General features: G+C 55.4%; 1 protein-coding gene across 1 annotated transcript in view; it reads left to right on the forward strand.

Moving 5' to 3' along the window:
• Positions 1-23013, forward strand: part of ARHGEF17 (Rho guanine nucleotide exchange factor 17) — a gene marked incomplete at both ends in the record, with an annotated part of 32074 nt that extends 9061 nt beyond the window's left edge. The window contains 19 exons of the mRNA XM_079545401.1: positions 13514-13591; positions 15274-15456; positions 16080-16196; positions 16644-16736; positions 16810-16986; positions 17344-17394; positions 18078-18187; positions 18328-18413; positions 18603-18721; positions 18945-19158; positions 19272-19345; positions 19470-19663; positions 19735-19985; positions 20964-21210; positions 21291-21377; positions 21465-21532; positions 22492-22640; positions 22733-22907; positions 22979-23013. Coding sequence (XP_079401527.1) covers positions 13514-13591; positions 15274-15456; positions 16080-16196; positions 16644-16736; positions 16810-16986; positions 17344-17394; positions 18078-18187; positions 18328-18413; positions 18603-18721; positions 18945-19158; positions 19272-19345; positions 19470-19663; positions 19735-19985; positions 20964-21210; positions 21291-21377; positions 21465-21532; positions 22492-22640; positions 22733-22907; positions 22979-23013 — 2508 coding nt within the window. The remainder of the gene's footprint in view (positions 1-13513; positions 13592-15273; positions 15457-16079; positions 16197-16643; positions 16737-16809; positions 16987-17343; positions 17395-18077; positions 18188-18327; positions 18414-18602; positions 18722-18944; positions 19159-19271; positions 19346-19469; positions 19664-19734; positions 19986-20963; positions 21211-21290; positions 21378-21464; positions 21533-22491; positions 22641-22732; positions 22908-22978) is intronic.
• Between the last annotated feature and the right edge of the window lie 2862 nt (positions 23014-25875).

The following is a 25875-nucleotide window of genomic DNA, read 5'->3' on the forward strand; positions in this document are numbered from 1 at the left end:
CACCTAATTCAATAAGACGGTACGGTTTATTTTTTGTAAAAGATAGTTTCTCTTCCTTCAAGGGTGAATTTTGGCCTTCCCATCAATTTTCCAAAGCCCATATTAAACTGGTAGGAATCTACTGACTGAAAAAGGTGGAGGACTTGTAATTAATTCACCAGCATGCATCACTTACAGCGGCACCATTTCCACTGCATTTCCAGACCTCAAAGACAGCAGGAAGCAGGACCTGGAAATTGAACACTACTTATAAATGTCTGCAGAGAACAATGTGTCCCCAAGGCTGCCAGTACTGTAAGAAAGCAGAAATTTTAAAGCCTCCATCCTTATGCAGTCATCCTTCTCTGTCCATCTGTCCATCCACCACCGTCCTTATCCACCTACCTCTATCCATCCATCCATGTCCATCTTTATCCATCCACTTATCTATCCATCCATTTCCATCCACCTTTTTTACATATATCCACCCGTCCATCCATCCATCCATCCACCCATCCATCCTTCCATCCATCCATCCATCCATCCATCCATCCATCCATCCATGTCCATCTTTATCCATCCACTTATCCATCCATCCATTTCCATCCACCTTTTTTACATCCATCCATCCATCCATCCATCCATCCATCCATCCATCCATCCATCCTTCCTTCCTTCCATCCATCCATCCTTCCATCATTTCCATCCACCTTTTTTACGTCCATCCATCCATCCATCCACCCGTCCATCCATCCATCCATCCATCCATCCATCCATCCATCCATCCATCCATCCACCCATCCATCCATCCTTCCATCCTTCCATCCTTCCATCCATCCATCCATGTCCATCTTTATCCATCCACTTATCCATCCATCCCTTTCCATCCACCCTTTTTACATCCATCCACCCATCTCCACCCACCCACCTCCAGCACCCGCTCCAAGGCCCTCTGTCCCCACGGATTTGCCTTGCAGAGCATACCTGGTCCATCTTCCAGAACATCTGATCCTGAAGGCATCAAGTCCACCCTTGCACATCCCAAACACACTGACCTGAGGGCGCTGTGATTTTCACCGTGGTTCTTCCAGGCCAGGATGTGTCCAGAGGGGAGCACTGGCCGCTTCCACCCCCTCTCCCCATGCGGCTCTTTTTAAAGCTCTGATGTTTGGTCCCGGTGGGGCTGTTTCTCCAGGCTCTCTCGGTTTCCATGGCGAGGATGGGTGAGGAATTTCAAAGGGAAAGGCTCCAGTAAATGAACTCTCTCTATAAATAGCGTGTTTGCTTTTCGGTCTTTGGGAACTGCGGGCTGGCCAATAGGAGGGAGAGCGAAAATCAGCATCTGGGTAAAAATATTCCAGCAACTCGAGCTTCTTGCAAACTCCTGTTGGTCTGTGCTGGAGGAGAGGGTCCAGAGCTGCTCATCTTCAGGCTCCAGCCCCAGACTCCCAGTCCCTGCCCACAGCAGCCACTGGGGCCAGTTGTTCCGTGGTGGTGGCTGTGGCCATCACTAACCCTGAGCCGTTTCCTCCCCAGCTGCCTTATACTGATAGGCACACTTAAGTATGCCTATAATCCCTACAATTTGAGGGCTGGGGGTGCCAGTGAGTGCACCAGGCTGGTGACACCACTCCATCCTAACACGTCCCTTATCCCCTGTGTATTGGTTCTTGTCCCTTTTTGAGAGCCAGGAGTGTGTGTATGTCACCAGTCATCTCACTGGTGACAACAGGACTACCAATGGACCCCACAAGGGCTTTGCATCTTCCTTTTTGGGGAACCAGAGGTGATTAACCAATCAATCAAGGCCATCAACGGACCCCACAGGAACTTGGCACCGGGACAGGGATGTGCTGGGAGGAGGGACATCTGAGATGCTGCGCGGTGACATCACTCACTGAGTGCCTTCTGGAGGACCCACGGGACCCAAATGGGAGGATGGCAGTGGTACCTACGTGGGGACATCAGCACTGCACGAGCAGGACTGGTTAATATTTCCCTGGCAGGGCGGCAGTGTTGCTATTTGTGACCGCACGTTCCCTGGCCCGCTGGTACTCTCCAAAGAAAACAAGCAGGGAGTTGTTTGCATGGGAAGATTGGCATCTCCCAGCCTGGGATACGGTTTCCTGCTTTTTTTAGCTGGGGTAGCAGGAGACTCGCCGGCCTGCCCTGATTTGGCATACTTCTCCTTTCTTTTTTTACGGGTTTTATCCTGACCCCACGGCAGAAATCCTGTCGCTATCGGTAGCGGAGCGCACCGCAGGAGCTGGTGCCGCGCGGGGACATTCAACATTGCTTTTCCATCTCACTTCTGGTTGTCCAAAGCCCCGCTGCAATGGGATACAGATGGCTCAGAGCTTCGGTCACCAGAGACGGGGGTCACCCCTCTGCCGCCCGCACCCGCCGCAGGTCAGTAGGTGCCAAATTGCCCTTTTCTAGCCTCAGTGTGACAGGGATGCTATGGGGAAGGTGTTGCCTCTCCTTGACGTGATGCGCCGTGGGCATTTCTGTGACCCCCCCCCCCAAATTGCTCCCTGCTGCCCTGTCTGTGGCCATACTGGGTGAGGGGACCTGCTGTAGGGCTGGGATGGCTGTGCCCCACCGCTGTGCTGGGACTGGGCTTCTCCTGGTGATTTCCAAGGGCATGGTCAGGGCAGGGTGGCCATGCATAAAGCTGGGACAGGGGCATGGCATGATCTCCTTGGGGCTCCAGAGTGCCCATTACCTCCTGGGTGTCCCAGGTGTCTCTTGGTTCATGGGTGTCCATGGAAGTCTTGGGTGTCAGCTCCTTGGTGACCTTGAGCTCCCGGGTGGCTCTTGGGTGTCCATCAGTTCCTGGGTTCTAATGGATTCCTGGGTGCTCTTGGACTCCTGGGTGCCCACTAGCTCCTGCATGCCTAAGGGATTCCTGGTATCCCTTTTCTTCTGGATTCCTCCTGGCTCCTGGGTGCCCATAAGTTTCTGGTGTCTGTTGACTCTGGCTGCCTGTTGGCTCTTGGTGTCCATGAGCTCTTGGGTGGGTCTTCAGTGTCTGTCAGTTAGTTCCTGGGTTCTCATGGACTCCTTGGTGGCTCCTGGGTGTCCATGAGCTCCTGGTGTCCTTTGGCTCCTGGATGGTTCTTGGCTCTTGGGTGTCTCTAAGCTTGTGCGTACCCATGAACTTCTTGGGTGACTCCTGGGTGCCCATCAACTCCTCAGTGTCACCAGCTCCATCCCAACAGCTCCAGGGTGCACCAGATCGCCTCTATTGTCCTCTATTGTTACTGTCACCTGATGCCCATCACCACCTGGGTGTGTGTGAGCTCCTAGGTGTCAACTCTTGGGTAGTCATCAACTCTTGGGTGTCTTTTAGGTCTTGGGTGCCTGTAGTTCCTTGCTCTGGATTTTGGAGTTCCCATGGAGCCTTTGAATCCCTTTGGGTCTTGGGTGCCCATTAGCATCAAGGTGCATGTGGATTCCTGGGGGCCCATGAACCCCTGGGGGTCTCTGGATTGCCGGTGTCCACCATCTCATGGTACCCATCGCCCCCTGGGTGCCACCAGACCCTCCTGGATATCCCACTTTTGCTTGCCCCCTCCTCTCCCATGCTCCATAGGACCAGGCACCCAACCACCTCCTGCCCAGGTGTGTCAACACTAAGAGCCAGGGACAGGACCTATGGATGTCTGGTGGGATTACACCAGGGCAAGGATGGGAGATGCTTGCGTGGTCCCAGGGCTGGGTGAGCCCTCACTGGACACCGTTTGTGGGTTGGATGCTGGTTGTGGTCTGACCTAAGCATGTGGAAAGCAGTGCTCTCAGGCTCCGGCCTGCGTGACTAAAACTTGAGCAAAAAAAAAAAAACCAAACCAAAACAAAACAACAACTTTCCATATTTGGTGAAAGCTGCTCTGGGGCCCGGCGGCCCACATCCCCAACGGCAAGCTTAACCTATTCTGGGTGCAGTGAGTTTTGCAGGGGCTCGGCGTGAGCAAGGGAAGAGTGCTGGGGGTGTGAATAGGGACAGGCTTTGCGGGAGCACGGTGTGGGGAGGATGCTCAGGTTTGGAGATGGAACAGTGTGCTGGAATGCCCAAATGGTGATGGTGGTACTGCTGGAGGAGGAGGGGAACCCCTCGCAGAGCCCTCCTGGTGCAACCTGTGGCCTTGATTTCAATTAAAACCACGTGGGCAGAGCCCTGCTGTCCCGCTGCATGCTTGGCTGATGAGTTTTTGCCTCTCCGGGAAATGAGCCTCCCTCCTGCCCCGTCCCCATCACAGCCGTGTGCCTGGCAGTGCTGCTCACTGAGATGGCATGGGGTGCCCGGCACCCATCCTCACATCCTGGAAACATTGCTTCATCTGATCTTTTTTTTTTTTTTTTTTTAATTTAATTAAAAACAAAAAACAAACAAACAAAAATGCCAAAATCTGGCTTTTTTTCTCACACTTTAAAAGCAGAATTGCAGCCAGGCCGTGTTCCTCCTGGGATGAATCACCGCAGCCGAGCAGTCAAAGAAGGGAAAGATGAGATGAGCCACCCCTCCCCTCCTCCTCCATCCCTCCTCCATCCCTCCTCCATCCCTCCTCCTTCTCCTGGACATTGGCTTTCTCCATGGGAGCATCCCAGCACCAAAGCGGCGCTCCTCGGAGCCTGGGAAAAAGCACAGCTGAGGCAAAAGCAAACATCTCCATCCCGAGGGCTGAGAATAAACACCGGGGTATTATTAGTAACCGGAGCAGAGCTGAAGCAGGACTGCTGATTTATGCTCGTTTTTCCTTTAAAGAAATTACGCTCTGGAGAGGGGTTGGGATGGACCTCACCCGTGGGAGAACAGCAAGCGGCCAGCCGGATGGATGGATGGATGGATGGATGGATGGATGGATGGATGGTTGGATGGATGGATGGATGGATGGAAGGAAGGATGGATGGATGGCCACCAGCATCTTTCCTTGGCACAGCCCCTCTTCTGCTGTTTTTTGACAGGAAAACACACCATGCATGAGTGGTGGAGATCAGTACCCAGGAATGGAAGTGATCTGTACCAGGCACAGCAGAGATTGGTACCCAGGGATGGATGTATCAGGGCCAGGGATGGTGGACATTGATGTCCGGGGATGGAATTGGCCAGTACAGGAAGGTGGTGGTGAATGGCACCCAGGGGTGGAGGTGGTCAGTGCCATGGATGCTGGAGATTGACAGGAATGGAGGTGACCAATACCAGGAATGGTGGAGATCAGCACCCAGGGACGGATGTATCAGGACAAGGGATGGTAGAGATTGGTATTCAGGCGTGGAAATGGCCAGTGCCATGGATAGTGGAGATTCCCAGGAATGGAGATGGCCGATACCAAGAATGGTGGAGGTTGGCACCAAAGGATGGATGTATCAGGACCAGGAATGGTAGCAATTGGCACCTGGGAAAGGAGGTGGCCGGTACTATGGATTGTAGAGATTGGTGCCCAAGGATAAAAACGGCCAGTTTCAGGGATGTTGGAGATGGACGCTGCAGAAAGATGGCTGTTCCCAGCTCCATCCTCAGGCCAGAGGCAGCCACGCTGGGATGGCTTGCAGGCAGACAGACTTCAGGGCACTGGGGACGAGTAACGTGGGAGGGGAGCCAAGAGCCGCACGCCGCCGCTGCCGGTGGGAAATTCATCCCGAGGCAAAGGGCCAGCGGAGGGCTGGGCTGGGTGGATGGGCTTGCCTTGAAAGCTATACGAACTCCAATCAAACCTTCTGGTTAAAAGAGGAGGGAACGTGATTTTTCCGAGTGATTTTTCCTGCCAGAAACCGAGCAATTGAGGAAATACGGAATTGGACGCAATAGCATCATCCGAGCTATTTAGGTTTCACGTCAGCCACATCACTGCAAACCGCCAGCCCTATAAACGGCTCATTTCATTAACCTCAAACTTTCCTCCAGAAACCCCTCCTCTGGCCCTCGAGTCATCCTGAGAAAGCGCAGGGAGAAAGGAGCGCTCGGCTGGGAAAGCAGCGAGGGGTCAGAGTGCGGCTTGGGATAGGGATGACTGTGTCACGTTCCCAGTGGTGGTTGAAGTTCCCCAAAGGTAACAAACACTCTGTTATCTGGTGTGTAGATTTGTAGATTTGGGGTCATTTTGCCCCAGAATGGGGGCTCCTTGTGTGCAGAGGATGTGGCATCTTGCAGTGCGCGAGCAAGCTTACCGCGCCGGGGAGATGCCACCAGAAAACCAATTATTTAGTTGGAAATGGCTCTGCCTTCTTTCTGTGCCCTTTTCTCCATGTTTTGGGACAAATAAAGCATTAAAGCTGTTAATCTAGATCTGCACATTGGGCATCCCACGCACTACTTCCTCCCCAGGGTAGGAGACTGTCCCCAAAGGCATTGGTTCTTATTGTATCCCAGCTCCCTCTAGTGGGATATGCCCCGGGGAGAACGGAATTCCCAGTTCCTATCCCAGTTCCCATCCCAGTTCCCACCAGTTCCTTGCAAAGTGGGACTCGGGAGGAGGAGAGACACTAAGATGGGTTCAGCTTGGCTCTGGTTTTGCTTTTCCTTCAAGAATTCCCACATTATTTGCGGAACGTCAGGAGCTGGTGGCTGGGGACAAGCTGTAAACGAGGAAAGCAACTTGTGTGTGCGTGCCTGGTTTTATTCTTTCAATTTTGGCACATGTTGAGGGGGTGGGAAGAAAGCCGCAACTCTCCATGCAGGGCTTGCTCCTCCTGCAGGACGAGCTTCTGAGCAGCAAACCCTGCCCCGAAAATGATCCAAAATGCTCCTGTTTCACCTGAAGCAGGGCTAAAGCAGGTAAAGAGCGGGGTGCAAAGGCAGTGATCATTGCACTGCTGACACTCACCCTCATGTCCCAGTTCCTGCTGGCAGCGGGGCTGTGACATGCATTGATATGTGCACAGTCTCAGCCTTAGGGGGAGACTGAAGTCAGATTGACACAATGGGGACCATTTCCAGTCCCTATACAACCCTATGCAGCTCCCTCTCTCCTAAAAGCTAAATAGATTTTGGAGGACTTTCTTGCATATTTTGCAGTGTAAAGACCCCGACGATGCCCAAGCTCACAGCGTCCATTGCTTCACCGTGGTGCCCAGCTCTACATTTATATCAGTTTTTGGAAATTGGTGCTCTGGGGATGAATTAAAGCTTGGAGATCAATGGGGACGTGGCTGTTGCTGGCCAAGGTTGTGCTGCTTTAAAGGGATCTCTTCTGTGCCAGAAGGCACTGTGTCTGCTGGGTGTGGGGTGATGCTCGCAGGGCCCCGCTGCTCTGAGCTGTGGACCCATTTGAGCCCCATTGCATGACAGTGGAGCAGAGCAGCTATGAGAGCTTCTGGGCTCTGGGATTCTGCTCCTGCGGTGCCAGGGTTGGGATTGCCATTGCAGGAGAGGAAAAGGAAAAGCCAAGGGGGGAAGCCAGCAGTTTTCCCCGGTGTGATTTGGGGTTGAGGGGATGGGGAACCCGTGGATCGATGGCATTGGGTGCCGAAATTACAAATAAAGCTCATCCGAGAGGAAGTCTCAAGGTGTTTACAAAGAGCCTCTCTAAAAATAGCTGGCTCATATTTTAGCCCTCCCTAAAAATAGGCTGTGCTGCTCGAGTGGCCCAAACACTCCCAGGAATTTCCTGTGGGCTGCGGGCCGCGCGCAGGGGGGTCCAGGCTGGGCAGTGGCACGTCAGCTTTTCCTCCCCTCCCAACAGTGAGAAAAGCTTTGGGTGCTGTAGGGTTCAGCCCTGCTGCCTCACTCGGCCTTTTTCTCCATCCCTCCTCCCTCTTTTTCAAGCTCTCAGGGCGCTGCCGTGGGAGCTCAACCCTAACAGTAGACGCTGGAGAATCCACTTGCGGCGCCGCCGTGGGAAGGGGTTGAATAAAGGAATGGGGGTGGGTGGGAATGGGGACTGCTTTAGGGGTATGGGAACGCCCTTCTGCACGGGGAGAGGGATGAAGCTCCTCCCTGGGCATGGTGGGGGCTGGTGGGTCTGGAAAGGAAACCAAAAGGGGTCTAACATTGAAGCCTCAGTTGGCGAGAGGTTGCAGCCCACCTGGGTCCAGAGTTGCAGCCGAAGTGAGCCCAGGATTGCAACCCTGATGGGTCCAACACGGCAGCCCAGATGAGTCCAGGACTGCAGCAGAGATTGCACTTGCAATGGATCTAGGATTGCAACCCCGGTGGATCCCAGAATGCAACCCATGCAACTTTGGTTGGTCCAGGATTGCAACCCAGATGGAGCTGGGATTGCAATCTCATTGAGTCCAGAATTGCAACTGCAGTGGGTCTGGGATTGCAATCCCAATGGGTTCAGGCCCAATGGGTCTGGGATTGGAGTCCCAATGGGTTCAGCACTGCAACCCCAATGGGTCTGAGATTCCAATCCCAATGGATTCAGCATTGCAGCCCCACTGGGTCTGGGATTGCAATCCAATGGGTCCAAGATTGCTGCCCAAATGGGTCCAATTTTGCAACCCAGATGAGCTCAGGATTGCACCCCACTGTGTCTGGAATTGCAGCTAAAATGGATCTGAGATTGCAGCCCCAATAGATCCAGAATTGCAACCTAGATGGGTCCAATATTACAACCCAAATGCGTCCAATATTACAAGCCAAGTGAGTCCAAGATGGCAACCCCAGTGTGTCTGGGATTACAGTCCAAATAGGTCTGGGATTGGAACAGAAATTGATCCAAGTTTGCAACACAAAGGAGCCCAGGGTTGCAAGCCCAGTGGGCCTAGGATTGCAATTAAAATGGATCCAAGATTGCATCTCATTTGGGTCCAAAAATATCAACCCAGTTGATTCCAGGATTGCAGCCATCAGGCCAGGACTGAGTCCTCAGTAGGTGTAGGATTGCAGCTAAAATGGGTCCAAAATTGTATCCCATTTAGATGCAGGATTATAGTCTAAAAGAGTTCAGGAATGCAACAGAAATGTGTCCAGGATTGCAAACCCAATGAGTCTGAGACTGTAATTCAAATGAGCCCAGGTTTGCAGCCCAGGTGGGTCTGGGATTGCAATGAAAAGAGGCCAAGATTGCAACCCAGTTGGGTTGGACTGCAGTCCAAAGAGGTCCAGGATTGCAAACGCAGTGGATCTGTGATTGCAAGTGAAATGGATCTGAGATTGGAACCCAAATGGATCCAGGATTTCAACTGGAATAGATCTGGGATTGCAGCCCAGAGGGGTCCAAAATTATAATCTCAGTGTGTCTGGGACTCCAACAGAAATGGGTCCAGGATTGCGATCCAGATGATTTCAATCCAAATTGGCCCTGACTGCAACCAAGCTGAGCCCTCGCTGAGCAGGATGCTGCAGAACAATTAACGAGGGCTTTGCAGAGAGCCTCATTACCCCTAATGCAATTAGCCCTATGCAGCCTACGCCAGGTCCCTCCTCCCCAATCACAGCGATGGGGAGGGTTTAAAGCTGTCGGCACGTCTGCGTTCAGCCCGCATTACATGCACTGAGCTGCCCGTCCTCTGCGTTGCACCCCAGGGAGGGCTGCTCGTCCTCCTCGGCGCTGAGAGGAAATTGCCTGTCTGCAACAGTAGGGTGCAGCCCTGCTGCATGCCGTTGCTGGGGAAACGGGCAAGCGGCTAATTAGATTTTCATTAACGAAGCAGGAGGGAAGCGCTGCAAGAAGATGCTGGGACAGTGAGGAGGGATGCGGGTGCTAAAGGGTGGGATTTTTTTTTTTTTGGGGGGGGGGTCCTGCTCTGTGCCTCAGTTTCCCCAGCTCCTACAAGACGGGGAAGGTTTGCTCCGTGCCTCAGTTTCCCTCTTTTAAAAACCAGACCCTGGAAATCACGGATGCTCTTTGAGAGAAGGATGCGCCGAACCCTAACGCAGGGAATACATTCGGAAGCACGGTGACCCCCCAGCGCTGAGCAAAGTGCGAAAACGCATCAGCCGGCTCCAAACCACCCCTTTCACCCCCACAAAACAACCCCCTCTGCCAGGAGCTGATGGCCGCAGCCCCCCTCCCTGCAGCATCACCCAGCCCTGCGCCGTGCGTGCGTGGGCACGGCCGCACCGCCGCGCTCAGCCCCGCTCCCATCTCTCTCCAACCCGGTGCCCGTGGGCGCCTCCCGGGGCCGGGGCCACGCGCATCCCCGGACGCACGCACGCAGACGCACGCAGCTTACGGCCGCTCTGCAGGAGGGCTCTGTCGGTGTTATCATTTTATACGGCTGGCTCTTAACAGCTCCCTCTCTTCTATCTCCCTCCGCGCCTCTGCGGCGGTTTTTTCTTTACCAAACCGGGGGGGTGGGGGGGGGTCCGAGGGGGAGAGGTTGAGCTTTTTCTCCTTCCCGTTGGGCCGCGTGGGACGGACCGAGCCCGGGACCCGCATGCTGCAGATGGTGAGGACGTTGGCGCAGTTCACCATCGCGCTGGAGGACATGAGAGACATCGGGGACGGCATCGATGCTGCCTTCACCGCCGCCTCCGGGCTCGGGGGGGCCGCCGAGGAGCTGCCGGAGAAGGGTCGCGGTGCCCCCGAGGTGACGCGGAGGAAGGGGACCCCCTCCCCGCCGTGGGAGCAGGGATTGGGGGGGGGGACACTGCTGGGGGTGGGCGAGGGGGGGACGGCTGCGTCACGGGGGGACACGTGTGCCGAGCGGGGTCTGGAGCGCCGTCGCCGTGGCAACCGAGCATCCATCTTCATCCCTTGCTGCATCTGCTTCCATGGCTGCAGCCTCAGCCTCTGTCCTCATCCTCATCCGCGCCTTCATCCTCATCATAGTCATCTTGTGCCTTCATCCTCATCTGCGCCTTCATCCTCATCATAGTCATCTTGTGCCTTCATCCTCATCTGCGCCTTCATCCTCATCATAGTCATCTTGTGCCTTCATCCTCATCTGCGCCTTCATCCTCATCATAGTCATCTTGTGCCTTCATCCTCATCTGCGCCTTCATCCTCATTCCACACCTCCATCCTCATCTTTCTCCTACACCTCCATCCTCATCCTCATCATCATTTTGTGCCTTTTATCCTCATCCCACACCTCCATCCTCATCCTCATCCCAAATCTCTATCCTCATCCTCATCCCAAACCTCCATCCTCATCCTCATCATCTTGTGCCTTTTATCCTCATCCCACACCTCCATCCTCATCCTCATCCCACACCTCCATCCTCATCCTCATCCCAAACCTCCATCCTCATCCCAAACCTCCATCCTCATCCTCATCCTCATCCTCATCTTGTGCCTTCATCCTCGTCCCAAATCTCCATCCTTATCCTCATCCCAAACCTCCATCCTCATCCTCATCCCACACCTCCATCCTCATCCTCCTCATCATCTTATGCCTTTATCCTCATCCCACACCTCTATCCTCATCCTCATCATTGTCCTCTTGTACCTCCATCCTCCCCTGCACCTCCGTCCTCAGCTGTGCCTCCATCCTCATCTTCATTTTGTGCCTCTGCCCTCATCTGTGCCTTCATCTTCATCCTCGTCTTCATCCTCATCTGCACCTCCATCCACTCTGTGCCTCCATCCTCATCCTGGTCCTTCATCCTCGTCCTCATCTGTGCCACCACCCTCATCTGTGCCTCCATCTTCATCCGTGCCTTCGTCCTCATCCCACACCTTCATCCTCATCTGTGCCTCCATCCTCATCCTCATCAGCACCTCCATCCACTCTGTGCTTCCATCCTCATCCTGTGCCTCGATCCTCATCCCACACCTCTGTCCTCATCCTGTGCTCATATCTGGATCTCATGTCTCCGTTTTCATCTGTGCTGCCATCCTCATCCCCCCCTCGTCTGTGCCTCCATCTTCATCCTGTACCTCCATCTTCATCTCATACCTCCATCCTCATCCCACACCTCCATCCTCATTCCGTTTTTTGCTGATCATCTGGGGGCTGTGGGAGTGCTGGGGTCTGAATCTGCACACAGCCCCCCCCCACCCCAGCCACAGATGCTTGCTTGCACTGCGGAGGTGTGCAGATGGGGCTGGTGGTTGCAGTGCTGGGGGAATGCCCCCCACATCCCCTGATCGGTGGGGTGCTGAGCATCTCAGTACCATGCTGATGCAGGGTGAGGGTGGGCTGTGTCAGCTTTGGGGATCTTAGGGGAAGCAAGATGGGAGCAGTCCACAAAGGGTCAGGAGGAACAAGGAGCTGTGTGCGTGCTGGGGAAACTGAGGCACAGTGCAGGAGCAGTGTGGTTCCATGTAGGGTCGGTCCTGACGCTGAAAGTTGTGGTCCAGGATGTGCAAGGAGGAAAGTTGTTTTGGTGGAGAGAAAGCAGCCTCAGCGTGGAGAGCAATTAGGAAACTGAGGCACTGCTCCATCCGTGGGCAGGGATGGGTGGATGGGAAGGTGCATTATTTGGGGTGAGTGTTCCAGCATTTTGGTGTGGCTGAGCCCATAAACGATATGGGGGTGCAAGAGAAATGGGGGTATGCAGCCAGACTGGGGTTCTGCAGCTCCAGGGACATCTGGTCGGGACATCTCTGCAGGGGGGGACCTGTGGGGAAGGTCCCTGCATGCATGGCTTTGGGGTGCCTGCAGTCCCAGGGCTCTTTGGGTCTCACTGTGCCCAGAGCCATTGGAGCATCTCCATCCCCAAGTATCTGGAGCACCTCAGCACACAAAACTTTTGGGGTGTCTCTGCATGCAGGGTACTCAGAGCATCTTGGCACCCAGAAATGTTGGGGTGTCTCATACCCATGGTCCTCGGATCGCTTCTACTCCCAACATTTGGGGGGTGTAGGGTCTTTGGAGGACTTCTGCACTCAAATCTTTTAGGGTGTTTCTGCACCAGTGGTCCTTGGAGCACCTTGGAACCCAAAACTTTTGGGGTGTCTCTGCATCCGGGATCATCAGAGCACTTTGGCACCCAGAATTGTGGGGGTGTCTCATACCTGTGGTCCTTGGACCACCCCTGCACCCAAAGCTTGTGGGGTGTAGGGCCTTCGGAGCACCTCTGCACCCCAATCTTTTGGGGGTGTCTCTGCACTGAGGGTCCTCAGAGCATCCCAGCTACCCAGTACCTTTGGGGCATCTTTGAATCCGGAGCCTCTAGAACACTTCAGCACTCAAAACTTTCAGGGTGCCACTCACCTTGTATCCCTTGTCCCACTGTGCCCTAAGGCTGAGCTTCAGCCTAGGCTCCGCTTGGGGGCATGCCCCCTTATAGGGGGGACTCTGAGCCCCAGATCTGCCCAAACCCCAAACCCCCACAACCCCCCCACAACCCTCTGAGCCCCCTCCTTGGCTCAAGCAGCATCAGAGCTGGATGGGACCAGCGCGGGTGCCCGGGTGCCGTCAGGAATTCACAGCACGGGGCCGCGCCAAGAGGGGAGAAGGAGCCCGCCAGCACCGACCCATGTAGGGCTGTGAGAGCTCCTGACGCGGGCGTGGAGGAAACCAGGCGTCGGTGTCATGTACTTCCTAATCCTCCTGGATTCCTCCATCGGGGCGGAGAGGGAGCTGGAAGCACGCCGGGCTCCTCTGGCGCACAGCCCCCGTGCCGGCACCGGAGGGGACGTCTCGGTGTCCCTGTTGTCACACCGATTTCATTTGGGTTTTCTCTCCACCCGTGCAGGACATGAGGAAGCACGTCATCATGACGCTGCTGGACACGGAGCAGTCTTACGTGGAGTCCCTGCGCACCTTGATGCAGGTAAGGGGGGTATGGATGCGGTGTGGGGGGGCACGCGGTGGTGCGGGGGGACACGGGGAGCTGTCACAGCGCGGCTGTCCCTTCCTTGTGGCCATCCCTTCCTTGTGGCCACCCCTTCCTTGTGCCCTTCCCTTCCTTGTGGCCGTGCCTGGGATGTGGAGTCAGACCCCAGTGTCGTATCAGCACAGGAACAGGGAGGAGATGGGTGGCAGCGCTGGGGACGGCAACAAATCAACCCCGTAGCTGGCCCTGATCAGCTGTCACCCAGAAGGGAGCGCATCCCAAACCTCTTCCTTGCATCTCCTGAGCCCCTGCTGGTGCACATCCCGTGCTGGGGGACTCCGACACCCCCAACACCCCCCATGGGATAGGGGATTTTGAGGTTCCACTTTTTCCCCAGCCTTATCCCTTCCTCCCAGAGCAGCCTCGCTCACATCTCAGATGGCTGTGAAGGTGTTTCAGAAAGACGATGGCAATGGGCCCCTTGAAGGCTAAGCCAATCTGGCATAGCTATGGGATGTCAGACCCCGTTGCTGCAGGTGGAAATGCCCAAAGGTCTGATCTGCTTGCCAGAAAGCAGTGCCTGTCTGACATCTGCTGGGATGAGCATTTGGGCAGCTGTCATCTGACACCTATTTTGACTTTCCTGATCCGCCCCCAGCGAGGCTGATCCAGCAGATCCCACAGCAGATCCAGGTGTGCTCTGCTGAAGGAGGAAAGGACCTTTTGAGGCAGCTCCTAGTGCAGATGTTGCCTTGGAGGGGCAAAAGGAGACTGGCCCTAGGCCTGATTTTGGGAGAAGCTCTGCATGGTTCTGGGTTGGATGGTGTCCCTGCTGGTCATGGTGTTGATGGCTGAGCTGTCATCCTTGAGACACATCCAGGGGACCTGGTCTTCTAGTGGGACCACGGGGCTCCAAATGCCCCAGCTAGGAAAAGGTGCACTGGTGGCTGTGGGATTGTGGCTCCCAGTCATGGGGACCAGCTGGAGCAGCAGCTTCCAGCCAGCCCAGGTGGTGCAGGGGCAGCTCTGCTGTTTGCTGAGCTGGGAACCATCTGCACGCTCTTCTGCCCCATCATCAACATGGGGAACCCCATCCTTAGTGGGAGGCACCTCCATCACCAGCTCAGGTGGAGACAACCAAAGCAGCTTGAAGTGCATCCTGTCCTACCTTTCTCAGCTCCATGGTCCTCCCAAAATACACCAGCACCCCATACCTGGGGATAAGGAGGATGCAAGGCTTGAGAAAGCTTGAGAAGACCTTCCTCCTGGCCCCAAGAATCCTAAAGTCCACCCAGAACCGATAGTTTGGGATCCCACAGTTGTGCTGCCACGATTTCCCAGTTGGGTGACTCAGAGGGGACTAAGATTCATGACAGCAAACCTACTCTGCTCCCCAAACTGCTGTGGGATGCACTGGGTAGGACTGGTCCCTGTGGGATTGGAGTGCCAAAATTGGCACAGCTAGACCCTCTGATCTGCCCCTGAGTGCCCAAAGCCGCGTAGGGTCGACGCCTCCTCCAGCATTCCGTGCCTTTGGCTGGGTTCACTGGGGGAAACCCCCTGCTGGGATGAAATGGGTTGAAAAGTCATTTTGGAGACGTGGGGAAAAAAAAAGAAAAGAGAAAAAAAAAAAAGAAGGAGATAATCTCTTGGTGCCCCAACACGACGCTTCCCTATAGGGCTACATGAAGCCGCTGAAACAACCCGAAAACTCACTGCTGTGCGACCCATCCTTGGTGGATGAGATCTTCGACCAAATCCCCGAGCTGCTGGAGCACCACGAGCAGTTCCTGGAGCAGATCCACGACTGCGTGCAGAACTGGCACGAGAAGCAGAAAGTGGGCGACCTCCTGGTGCAGTCGGTAGGACCCGACCCTGTTCCCCATTTTGGGTTCAGCCCTAAAAGCCTCGCTTTATCGCGCTTGTTTTTTCGGACACGGCCCCGAGCAGGGAGCAGGAAGCAGGGGGATGATGAAAGGATGGGCGAACCACGTCGGAGATGGAGAGAGACGATCTCCAGGCCCTTGGTCTGCTTAGCTTAACGGCGGGGTGGTGCGGCGGCCGGCTGGCTCTGCAGCTCGGAGTTTCTGCATCGGGAGCAGAAATGTCAGGGCTGAAAAATCGAGGCGGGGAGCTGAGCTTGGGCAGATCCAGATGGACACCGTTTTAACCCTTGGGACAGCTTCTCCAACCTCCAGCCGTGCCCCGACCCCGTGCTGATCCCATTTTTCCTATTTCATAGAATCACAGAATGATAAAACGGCCTGGGTTGCAAAGGAGCACAGCGCTCATCCAGCTCCAAGCCCTGCTGTGTGCAGGTCGCCAACCAGCAGCCCAGGCTGCCCAGAGCCACATCCAGCCTGGCCTTGAATGCCTGCAGGGATGGGGCATCCACAGCCTCCTTGGGCAACCTGTGCCACTGCCTCACCACCCTCTGCCTCCAAAACTTAAACTCCTCCTAAAAACTTCCTCCTGTTTCCCCCAGTTCTCCAAGGATGTGTTGGTGAACATCTATTCTGCCTACATCGATAACTTCCTCAATGCCAAGGATGCTGTCAGGATCGCTAAGGAGGCACGGCCGGCGTTCATGAAGTTCCTGGAGGTGGGTCCTGGGTGCCGCCATGGGCTGGTCACCGTCTTACTGGGAGCCACTGGTGGAGCAGAGGGAGTTAGTGGGAGTAAATTGGTTATCTACAGTCAAAGTGGGATTTTTCCATCTTTTTTTTTTATTGGGGAAAGCCTTACGTAAGGTCATAGAATCACAGCATCACAGAATGGCCTGGGTTGGATGGGACCTCAAGGATCATGAAGCCCCCCCAACTACCCCAGCTGCAGGCAGGGCCACCAACCCCTACATTTCATAGCAGCCCAGGCTGCCCAGGGCCCCATCCAACCTGGCCTTGAACACCTCCAGGGATGAACAGGGCATCACGTCCTGGATGTTGTCAAAAGGTGTCACCTGGATCCCAAAGCAGTGTCACTCCATGTCCTGGGATGGTGCCATGGCGTGTCCCCATTACCTAACTTGTCCCCCACCAATGTTCTGCAGCAAAGCATGCGAGAGAACAAGGAGAAGCAAGCTCTGTCTGACCTGATGATCAAACCTGTCCAGAGGATCCCGCGGTACGAGCTGCTGGTGAAGGTAGGAGGAGTGGCACTGGGATGAGGTCCTTGCCACCCTGGGAAGGAGTGACACCGTGGTGTCCCCTTGGCAGGACCTGCTGAAACACACACCTGAGGACCACCCCGACCACCCCTTCCTCATCGACGCCCAACGCAACATCAAGCAGGTGGCCGAGAGGATCAACAAGGGGATGAAGAGTGCTGAGGAGGTGGAGAGGAACGCACGCATCGTGCAGGAGATCGAGTCCCACATTGAAGGGATGGAGGATGTATGGATGGGGGTCTTGGCATGGGGTCCTGGGTGGGGGTAGGTGACGTGGACACTGGCTGCAGGGCACAGGGACAAGAGGGGACATTCAGCCTGGCTGAACCACCCAAGGGAGCAGCACCCATATCCAAGCTGCACCCAGCACCAAACACATGGAGCAGGTCTTTCACTCAAAACTCAGCCATTTTGGGGGGTTGACCTATGTTGGGCCACCTGTTTCCTCATTTGGGTCCTGCCTTCCCCATTCTTGCCTCCATGGGTTGCTGGGAGGTTCGGGAAGGGGACAAGGTGACAAGTCAGAGCTGGTGGGGTCCAGGAGTAGGAACAAAGCCACTCATAAACCTCCTTGTCCCCACAGCTCCAGGCCCCACTCCGCAGGTTCCTTCGACAGGAGATGGTGGTAGAAGTGGTAAGAGATGGCCCTCTGTGCCTTGTTCCCATGTCACATTCACTTTGGCAGCATTGTGACACCGTGCACCAAGCGGGGCAGTCGGTGGTTGGGATGGTGGGTCACGTCCAACAGGGATCACGGATGGACGGATGGGCAGACAGAAACATGGATGGATGAATGATGGATGGGTAATGGATGACATGATGGATACATGCATGGATGAATGTATGGAGGTGTTCACGGGGTAGAAGCACGCACAGGTGGATAACGGATGGATGACCTGATGGATGAATGCATGGATGGAAGCATGCTCGGATGGATGGACACGTACATGAATGGACACATGTGTAGACAATGGAGGAATGAATGGATAATGGGTGATTAATTATGGTCACATGCATGGAGGTATGCATGGAGGTGTGCACGGATTGAAGCATGAGTGGGTAGATGGATGGTAGATGGATGGACGGACGGACGGACAGACAGATGGATGGGGACAATATAAAAGTCCCCAAGTGCGTGGGGAAAGATAAGAAGGGCAGTAGCCCAGGGTGAGGGTTGGACAGAGAGACTGAAGATGGGAATCACAGAGGTCCTGGCATTCTTGTAGGCTCCTCCAGGACCACTGTAGGGGTGGCACATGGAGAAGCTGAGGCAGGTGGGTGCATTTGCACTCCTTTGTGTCTCTTGCATCTCTGCAGAAGGCAGTGGGTGGGAAGAAAGACCGTTCTCTCTTCCTCTTCACGGACCTGCTGGTGTGCACCACACTGAAGCGCAAGTCGGGCTCCCTTCGACGCAGCTCCATGAGCCTGTGAGTGCCACCGAGCATGGGGACAGCCAGCTCCTTTTCCTATTGCATCTCTCTGGGGTTATCCCACCTCCTTGGGGCATCCCCATGGGCTGGGATGGCTTTAGGGGGAAGCGTGGCTCAACCAACCCCTTGTCCTGCAGGTACACAGCAGCCAGCGTGATCGATACGGCCAGCAAGTACAAGCTGCTCTGGAAGCTGCCACTGGAGGATGTGGACATCATCAAAGGTCTGTCACTGCCTGATGCCAATTCCATGTCCTGAAACCCATTACTCAACCCCTAGCAAACAGCGATGGGCTCAAAGCATCCCATTTGCTGGGGCTGACACCGCCCTGGCTAAAAGCATTAGGGGAGAAGCCTCCCCTGGGCAGCTGTGGGGAGGAAGGGGTTAATGTCACACGCATGTCCCCATGCAGGTGCCTCACAAGCCACCAACCGTGAGAGCATCCAGAAGAGCATCTGCCGCCTGGACGAAGATCTCAGCACGTTGGGCCAAGTCAGCAAGCTGTCAGAGACCCTCAGCTTCCCCCACCAGGTATGGGGACGGTGGCCCCCTGTGGGTGACCTCCACCATGAGACCAGCTGGGATGTACTCACTGAAACACAGAGCCTGCGGGAGGGTTGGTGGCCCTCAAAGGACTCAGATGCCACCAGCCCTGAAGCCACAGGAGGGTTGGGACGTTACTCCAAGGGATGTAACGCGGGATGGACGTGGGGCTTGTGTACCCCATGGACCCTGATGCTGTCACCCTCCCCAGAGCCTGGATGATGTCATCAAGGACCTGATGGCTGCCATCCACCGGGAACTGGCAGAGAAGCAGTCCTTGTCCTTCAGCATGGCCTTCCCCCCCAACAAAGTGGAGCTCAGCGCCGCCAAGGCCGATGGCACCGAGTCCTTCATCTTCGAGTTCCCCAACCCCGACGCGCGGCTCGGCTTCGAGCAAGCCCTCGAGGATGCCAAGAAGAAGCTGGGTAATGCTGGGACCTGGGGTGGGAGACAGAAAAGGGCTCAGCATCTCACACCCCATTTCGCCCAAACTGCCTCCTTTCCGTCCCAATTTTCAGCTCTTCTCTTATTTCCCCAGCTTCCAGCAAAAACTGCCTGGACCCCGAATTCCTCAAAGCCATTCCCATCATGAAAACACGAAGCGGGATGCAGGTGGGTCCATCTGCTGCTCCCACGTTCTCGGGAGGGTGCATTTGGGTATTCCTGTCCACCAGCGGGATGCCACCGTGCCGGCACCTTCCCAAGTGACCTCTCCTTGTTTTTTGCCCCTTTCCAGTTTTCTTGTGCTTCTCCCAGCCACAGCAGCCCAGAGAATGCCCACGAGGTGTGGGTGTGCAACAGCGACGGCTACGTGGGGCAGGTCTGCCTGCTCAGCATCCGCAAGGAGCCCATCGTCGAGGCGTGCATCGCTGTCTGCTCAGCCAGGATCCTCTGCATCGCCTCCGTGCCCGGCCTCAAGCGACCCTATAGGTAAGGAGACCCTCACCCCATGGATGGCGCCAGCTGTTGCATTGCTGGAGCTGTGGCTGTCCCCATGGCAGGGAGCGCACGGAGCCAATGGTGAGCCCGTCCTCGGAGCCGGCACCGACACAATCAGAGGATTCAGGGCCACAGCAATGCCTGCACATCTCCATCTCGGGCTCATCACTGGAGCTCTCTGAGCCCGTCGACAGCACGCACCGGGAGCTGGTGCCCTTTGACAGTGATGACACAGATGATGAGTCCTCGCCCAGCCCCTCGGGCACGCTGCAGAGCCAGGCCAGCCACTCCACCATCTCCTCCAGCTTCGGCAGTGAGTCATCCATTTTTTTGTCCCAAATCAGCGGGCAGCTCCGTCATCGATGTGATTGTTCCCCACTCTGCCTTGGGTTCAACTGCAAATTGATAGAAAAGGAGCTTCCGTTTGTCTGTTGAAGAAACACAGGGAAAAGACTCAGGGAGATCCTCATTTGGGTCTCGTGATGACAGGATTTGAGTGGAAGCTTGCTTTCTGTTGTAGAACCACACGATCATAGCATGGCTTCCGTTGGAAGGGATCGCAAAGATCGACTTCCAGCTCCCATGCCACTAAACCAGGCACCAGCTCAGGTTGCCCATGGCCCCATCCTACCTGGCCTTCAACACCCCCAGGGACAGTACAGAAGTGTGCGAGGTCTGCATTGGATGAAGGTTGTCATTGCAAATCCCATTTGTCTTCTAAGCTCTTTACCCTGGGTAAAGAGATGGAGGCAGGGTCCTAGTCCAGGCTCCATAATGCTGGGGCTGGGGTGGCAAGTGGTTCTGTGTGTGGGGCAAATTCTGGCATGTTTAGGGGTCAGCATCCATCCGTCCTCCCTGGGTACCACGAGGGCTTTGTGCAGCATCACATGCTCTCATCCCCCTCACTTGCACAGGCAGTCTTTTCCAACCCGAACGATTCTGTGATTCTCTGATCTACCACTTGAACAGGTTGTTCAGAGCCTGCTCCAGCCTGAGCTTGAATGCCTCCCAGGATGGAGACATCATGGAGTTCAAGAAACGTTTAGATGTTGTACTGAGGGACGTGGTTTAATGGGGAAATATTGGTGGTAGGTGGATGGTCAGACTGGAAGTCCAGGATGGATGGATGGATGATCTTGGAGGTCTTTTCCAATCGTGGTGATTCTGTGATTCTGTGATCGTGGCAAGGTTGGGTTGACAGTTGGACTGGAGATGATCTCAGAGCTCTTCTCCAACCCCAATGATTCTGTATATCTACGACCCATCCCCTCCTCCTCTCTCTCCCCTACAGATGAGGAAATCCCAAGCTGCAAAGAGGCAGCAGCAGAGACGACGAGCTCAGAGGAGGAACAGGAGCCTGGTTTCCTTCCTTTGGCCACTGCCTTCGGTCAGAGCCGGCGTGGTGAGAGCCCAACAGATGGACGAGCCCTACGGCGCTCCAGCCGCGGCTCCTTCACCCGCGGCAGCCTCGAGGACCTGCTGAGCCTTGACCCTGAAGCCTACCAGAGCTCCATGTGGCTGGGCACCGAGGACGGCTGGTGAGTGAGGACCCACACGGATGCAGCTCAGCCCTTCAAGAGCCTCAGCCCCGTGCTTTTTCTCTCTCCCACCTCCGCAGCATCCACGTCTACCAGTCGTCGGATAACATCCGCAACAGGAAGAACAGCATGAAGATGCAGCACGCTGCTTCCGTCATGTGCATCTTGTAAGGGGGCTTTGGGCTTGTTTGGTTTTTCATGGGGTGGTTTCAGGCTGCCCAGCAGTGCTTCTCAAAGCTTTCCTCCCCCCACAGGTACCTCGATAACCAAGTGTTCGTGTCGTTGGCCAATGGAGAGCTCATCGTGTACCAGCGGGAGCCAGGTGAGGCTGCTGGATGGACCCCAAAGCAGCAATGGTTTGGTCTCTGAGGGAGGGGTGCTTTGGGTGCCGGCACCCACAGGGAGAGCAGCAGACTGGGGAGGGCCATTCTCAAGGGATGCTGAATGAGCAGCCCCAAATACAGAGCATGGTGGTCTCTGCTCACCGGTGTCCCCAGGGATATCAGCTCATGTCACCACTCCCAATGTCCCCAAGCTTACATCCCCTATAGAAGGAGATCCATCAGCGTCTGGATAATGATGTTTCCAGACACCCCCTTCCCCCTAGCTTGGGGTTTTGCTGCTGTAGTGACCGCTCCATCTCCACATCATCCTTCCAGGTCCCTTCTGGGACCCCTACAAATCCAAGATCTTATCCCTGGGCTCTCTGGGCAAGAAGGGCCGTCTTTGAGAGATGCTGAACGGGCAACCTCAAATTTGGAGCATGTGGTCCCTGCTTCCAAAGGACATCAACTGAGAACCCCACGCTTGCCCCACTTGGCAACCAACTCTAGGGAACCTGCTTTAGCACGGGGGTTGGACTTGATGATCCCTTCCAACCCCTGTGATTCTGTGATGTCCCCTGCAGAGGATAGGTGATGGGACAAGGGGAAATGACTTCAAGATGTGCCAGGGGAGGCTTAGGTTGCATATCAGGACAAACTTCTTTACAGAAAGGGTTGTTAAGCACTGCAATGGGCTCCCCAGGGCGGTGGTTGAGTCACCATCCCCGGATGTGTTTAAAAACCCTTTGGATGTGGTGCTCAGGGACGTGATTTAGGGCAGGATGGTTGGGTTGTGGTTGGACTCGATGATCTTTAAGGTCTTTTCCAACCTCAGCAATTCTACGATTCCACGAAGGAGGATCCATCACTCTGGATATAACGTTTCCAGCAAACTCTTCCCCCCAAGCTGAAGGTTCTGCTGCTGTCACAACCCTTGTATCTCCCCCCGTCCTTACAGGTCGCTTCTGGGACCCTCAGAACTCCAAATCCCTCTCCCTGGGCTCCCCGGGCAGCCCCATCACAAAGATGGTGGCGGTGGCAGGGAAGCTGTGGTGCGGTTGCCAGAACCGGGTCATCGTCCTCAACACGGCCACTCTGGAACAAGAGGTACCACGGCAGGCGTGACGGCCACAGGGTGGGGACCACACAGACGTCCCCTGGTGGCTGTGGGTGACGCCGGCGTGGCTCTGTCCCCGCAGCACACCCTCCAGGTGGGGCAGGACAGCGGGCGCAGCGTGAGCTGCATGGTGAGCGCGGCGCCCGGCGTCTGGCTGTCGCTGCAGGGCAGTGCCCTGGTCCGCCTCTACCACCCCACCAGCTACGAGCAGCTGGCCGAGGCTGACATCACCCCCCCAGTGCACAAGATGCTCGCTGGTAAGCAAACCCAGCCCCTTTTCCTGGTGCTTTCCCGTTTCCCAATCCGTGCGCGTCGCCTCTTGTTATAGCGGGCTTTGCTCCGGAGCCCTTGAGCATCAGGTAGCACAAAGTGCTTCTGTACCATCCACATCCCAACCAGCTGCAGGGAGCGAGGCCCCCTCTGCACTCAACCTCTGCATTCTGCAGCCCCTGCGCAGAAAGGAGAGAGTGGCTGCAAAACCCTGTGCAGAAATCGGGATGCAGCTGCAAAATTCTTTAGAGAAATAAGGGGGGGCGTGCAAAATCCCTCAGGGAATTAGAACAGCGGTTGCAAAACCCCGTGCAGGAATAAGGCAGCCCATCAGTGGCTTCAGTATCCCGTTCAAAAGTGAGGTGGTGACTGCAAAATCCCATGGAAAACTACAGAAGTGGTTGCAAAGTCCCATGCAGACATAGGGCAACTTGTAGAAAATTCCATGCGGAAATCAGGACATGGGTGCAAAATCCCATGCAGAAATTGGGAGTCGGGTGCAAAATCCCACGCAGAAGTGACACAGCAGCTACAAAAACCCCATGTAGGAACAGGGAAATCCCTCGGTGGATTCAATATCAGATGCAGAAATCTGGACCCAGCTGCAGAATCCCACGCAGCAATCAGCACCTGGGAACAGAACCCCACACAGCAAATAGGACACGGGTCCAACACCCCACACCTCAACCAGGACCCAGGTACAGAACTCTATTCAGCAGTCAGGACCCAGGTACAGGATCTCATATAGCAGTCAGGACCTGGATCCAGAATCCCACAACCCAACCAGGACCCGGGTCCAGAACCCCACAGCCTAATCAGGGCCCAGATACAAAACCCCATACGGCAGTCAGAACCCAGGTCCAGGACTGCATATAGCAGTCAAGACCTGGGTACAGGACCCCATAACCCAACCAGGACCCGGGTCCAGAACCACATATAGCAGCCAGGACCTGGGTACAGAAACCCACACCCCAACCAGGACCCAGATCCAGAACCTCATGCAGCAGTCAGGACCCAGGTCCAAGACCACATGTAACAGTCAGGACCTGGGTACAGGACCCCATAACCCAACCAGGACCCAGGTCCAACATTCCACACAGCAACCAGGATCCAAATACAGCACTCAGGACCCAGGTACAGAACTACATACAGCAGTCAGGACCCGGATCCAGAACCCCACACCCCAACCAGGACCCAGGTCCAGGACCACATATAGCAGTTGGGACCTGGGTATGGAACCCCATACAGCAGCCAGGACCTGGGTACAGGATCTCATATAGCAGTCAGGACTCGGGTACAGAACTCCACACCTCACCCAGGACCCCGGTCCAGAACCACATATAGCAGCCAGGACCCAGGTCCAACACTCTACAGCCCAACCAGGACCAGAGTACAGAACCCCATACAGCAGTCAGGACCCCGGTATAGGACTGCATATAGCAATCAGGACCTGGGTATAGAACCCCACACCCCAACAAGGACCCAGATCCAGAACCTCATACAGCAGTCAGGACCCAGGACCAGGACCACATATAACAGTCAGGACCTGGGTGCAGGACCCCATAACCCAACCAGGACCCAGGTCCAACATTCCACACAGCAACCAGGATCCAAATACAGCAGTCAGGATCCAGATCCAGAGTCACATACAGCTGTCAGGACCCAGATCCAGATCCCTACACCCCAACCAGGACCAGAGTACAGAACCCCATTTAGCAGTCAGGACCCAGGCACAGGATATCATATAGCAGTCAGGACCTGGGTACAGGACCCCATAACCCAACCAGGACCCGGGTCCAGAACCACATACAGCAGCCAGGACCTGGGTACAGAAACCCACACCCCAACCAGGACCCAGGTACAGAACCCAATACATTAGCCAGGACCCATGTAAAGGACCACATACAGCAGTCAGGACCCGAGTCCAGAACCCCACACCCCAAACAGGACCCAGGTACAGAACCCAATACATTAGCCAGGACCCATGTAAAGGACCACATACAGCAGCCAGGACCTGGATCCAGAACCCCACATCCCCACCAGGTCCCGGGTCCAGAACCACAGATAGCAGCCAAGACCTGGGTGCGGAACCCCATACAGCAACCAGGACCCAGATCCAAAACCCCATACAGCAGTCAGGACCCAGGTCCAGGACCACATACAACAGTCAGGACCTGGGTACAGGACCCCATAACCCAACCAGGACCCAGGTCCAACATTCCACACAGCAACCAGGCTCCAAATACAGCAGTCAGGACCCGGATCCAGATCCCCACACCCCAACCAGGACCAGAGTACAGAACCCCATTCAGCAGTCAGGACCCAGGTACAGGATCTCATATAGCAGTCAGGAGCTGGACCCAAAACCCTACAACCCAACCAGGACCCGGGTCCAGAACCACATACAGCAGTCAGAACCTGGGTATGGAACCCCATACAGCAGTCAGGACCCGGGTCCACCACCCCACACCCCAACCAGGACCCAGATCCAGAACCTCGTACAGCAGTCAGGACCCAGGTCCAAGACCACATATAACAGTCAGGACCTGGATACAAGACCCCATAACCCAACCAGGACCCAGGTCCAACATTCCACACAGCAACCAAGATCCAAATACAGCAGTCAGGATCCAGATCCAGAACCACACACAGCAATCAGGACCCGGATCCAGATCCCCACACCCCAACCAGGACCCAGTACAAAGCTCCATACAGCAGTCAGGACCCAGGCCCAACACTCCACACCCCAACCAGGACCCAGGTACAGAACTCTACTCAGCAGTCAGGACCCAGGTACAGGATCTCATACAGCAGCCAGGACCTGGATCCAGAACCCCACATCCCCACCAGGTCCCGGGTCCAGAACCACAGATAGCAGCCAAGACCTGGGTGCGAAACCCCATACAGCAACCAGGACCCAGATCCAAAACCCCATACAGCAGTCAGGACCCAGGG

This window comes from Tetrao urogallus (assembly GCF_951394365.1).
Source record: "Tetrao urogallus genome assembly, chromosome: 1".
In the NCBI taxonomy this organism is placed as follows: Eukaryota; Metazoa; Chordata; class Aves; order Galliformes; family Phasianidae; genus Tetrao; species Tetrao urogallus.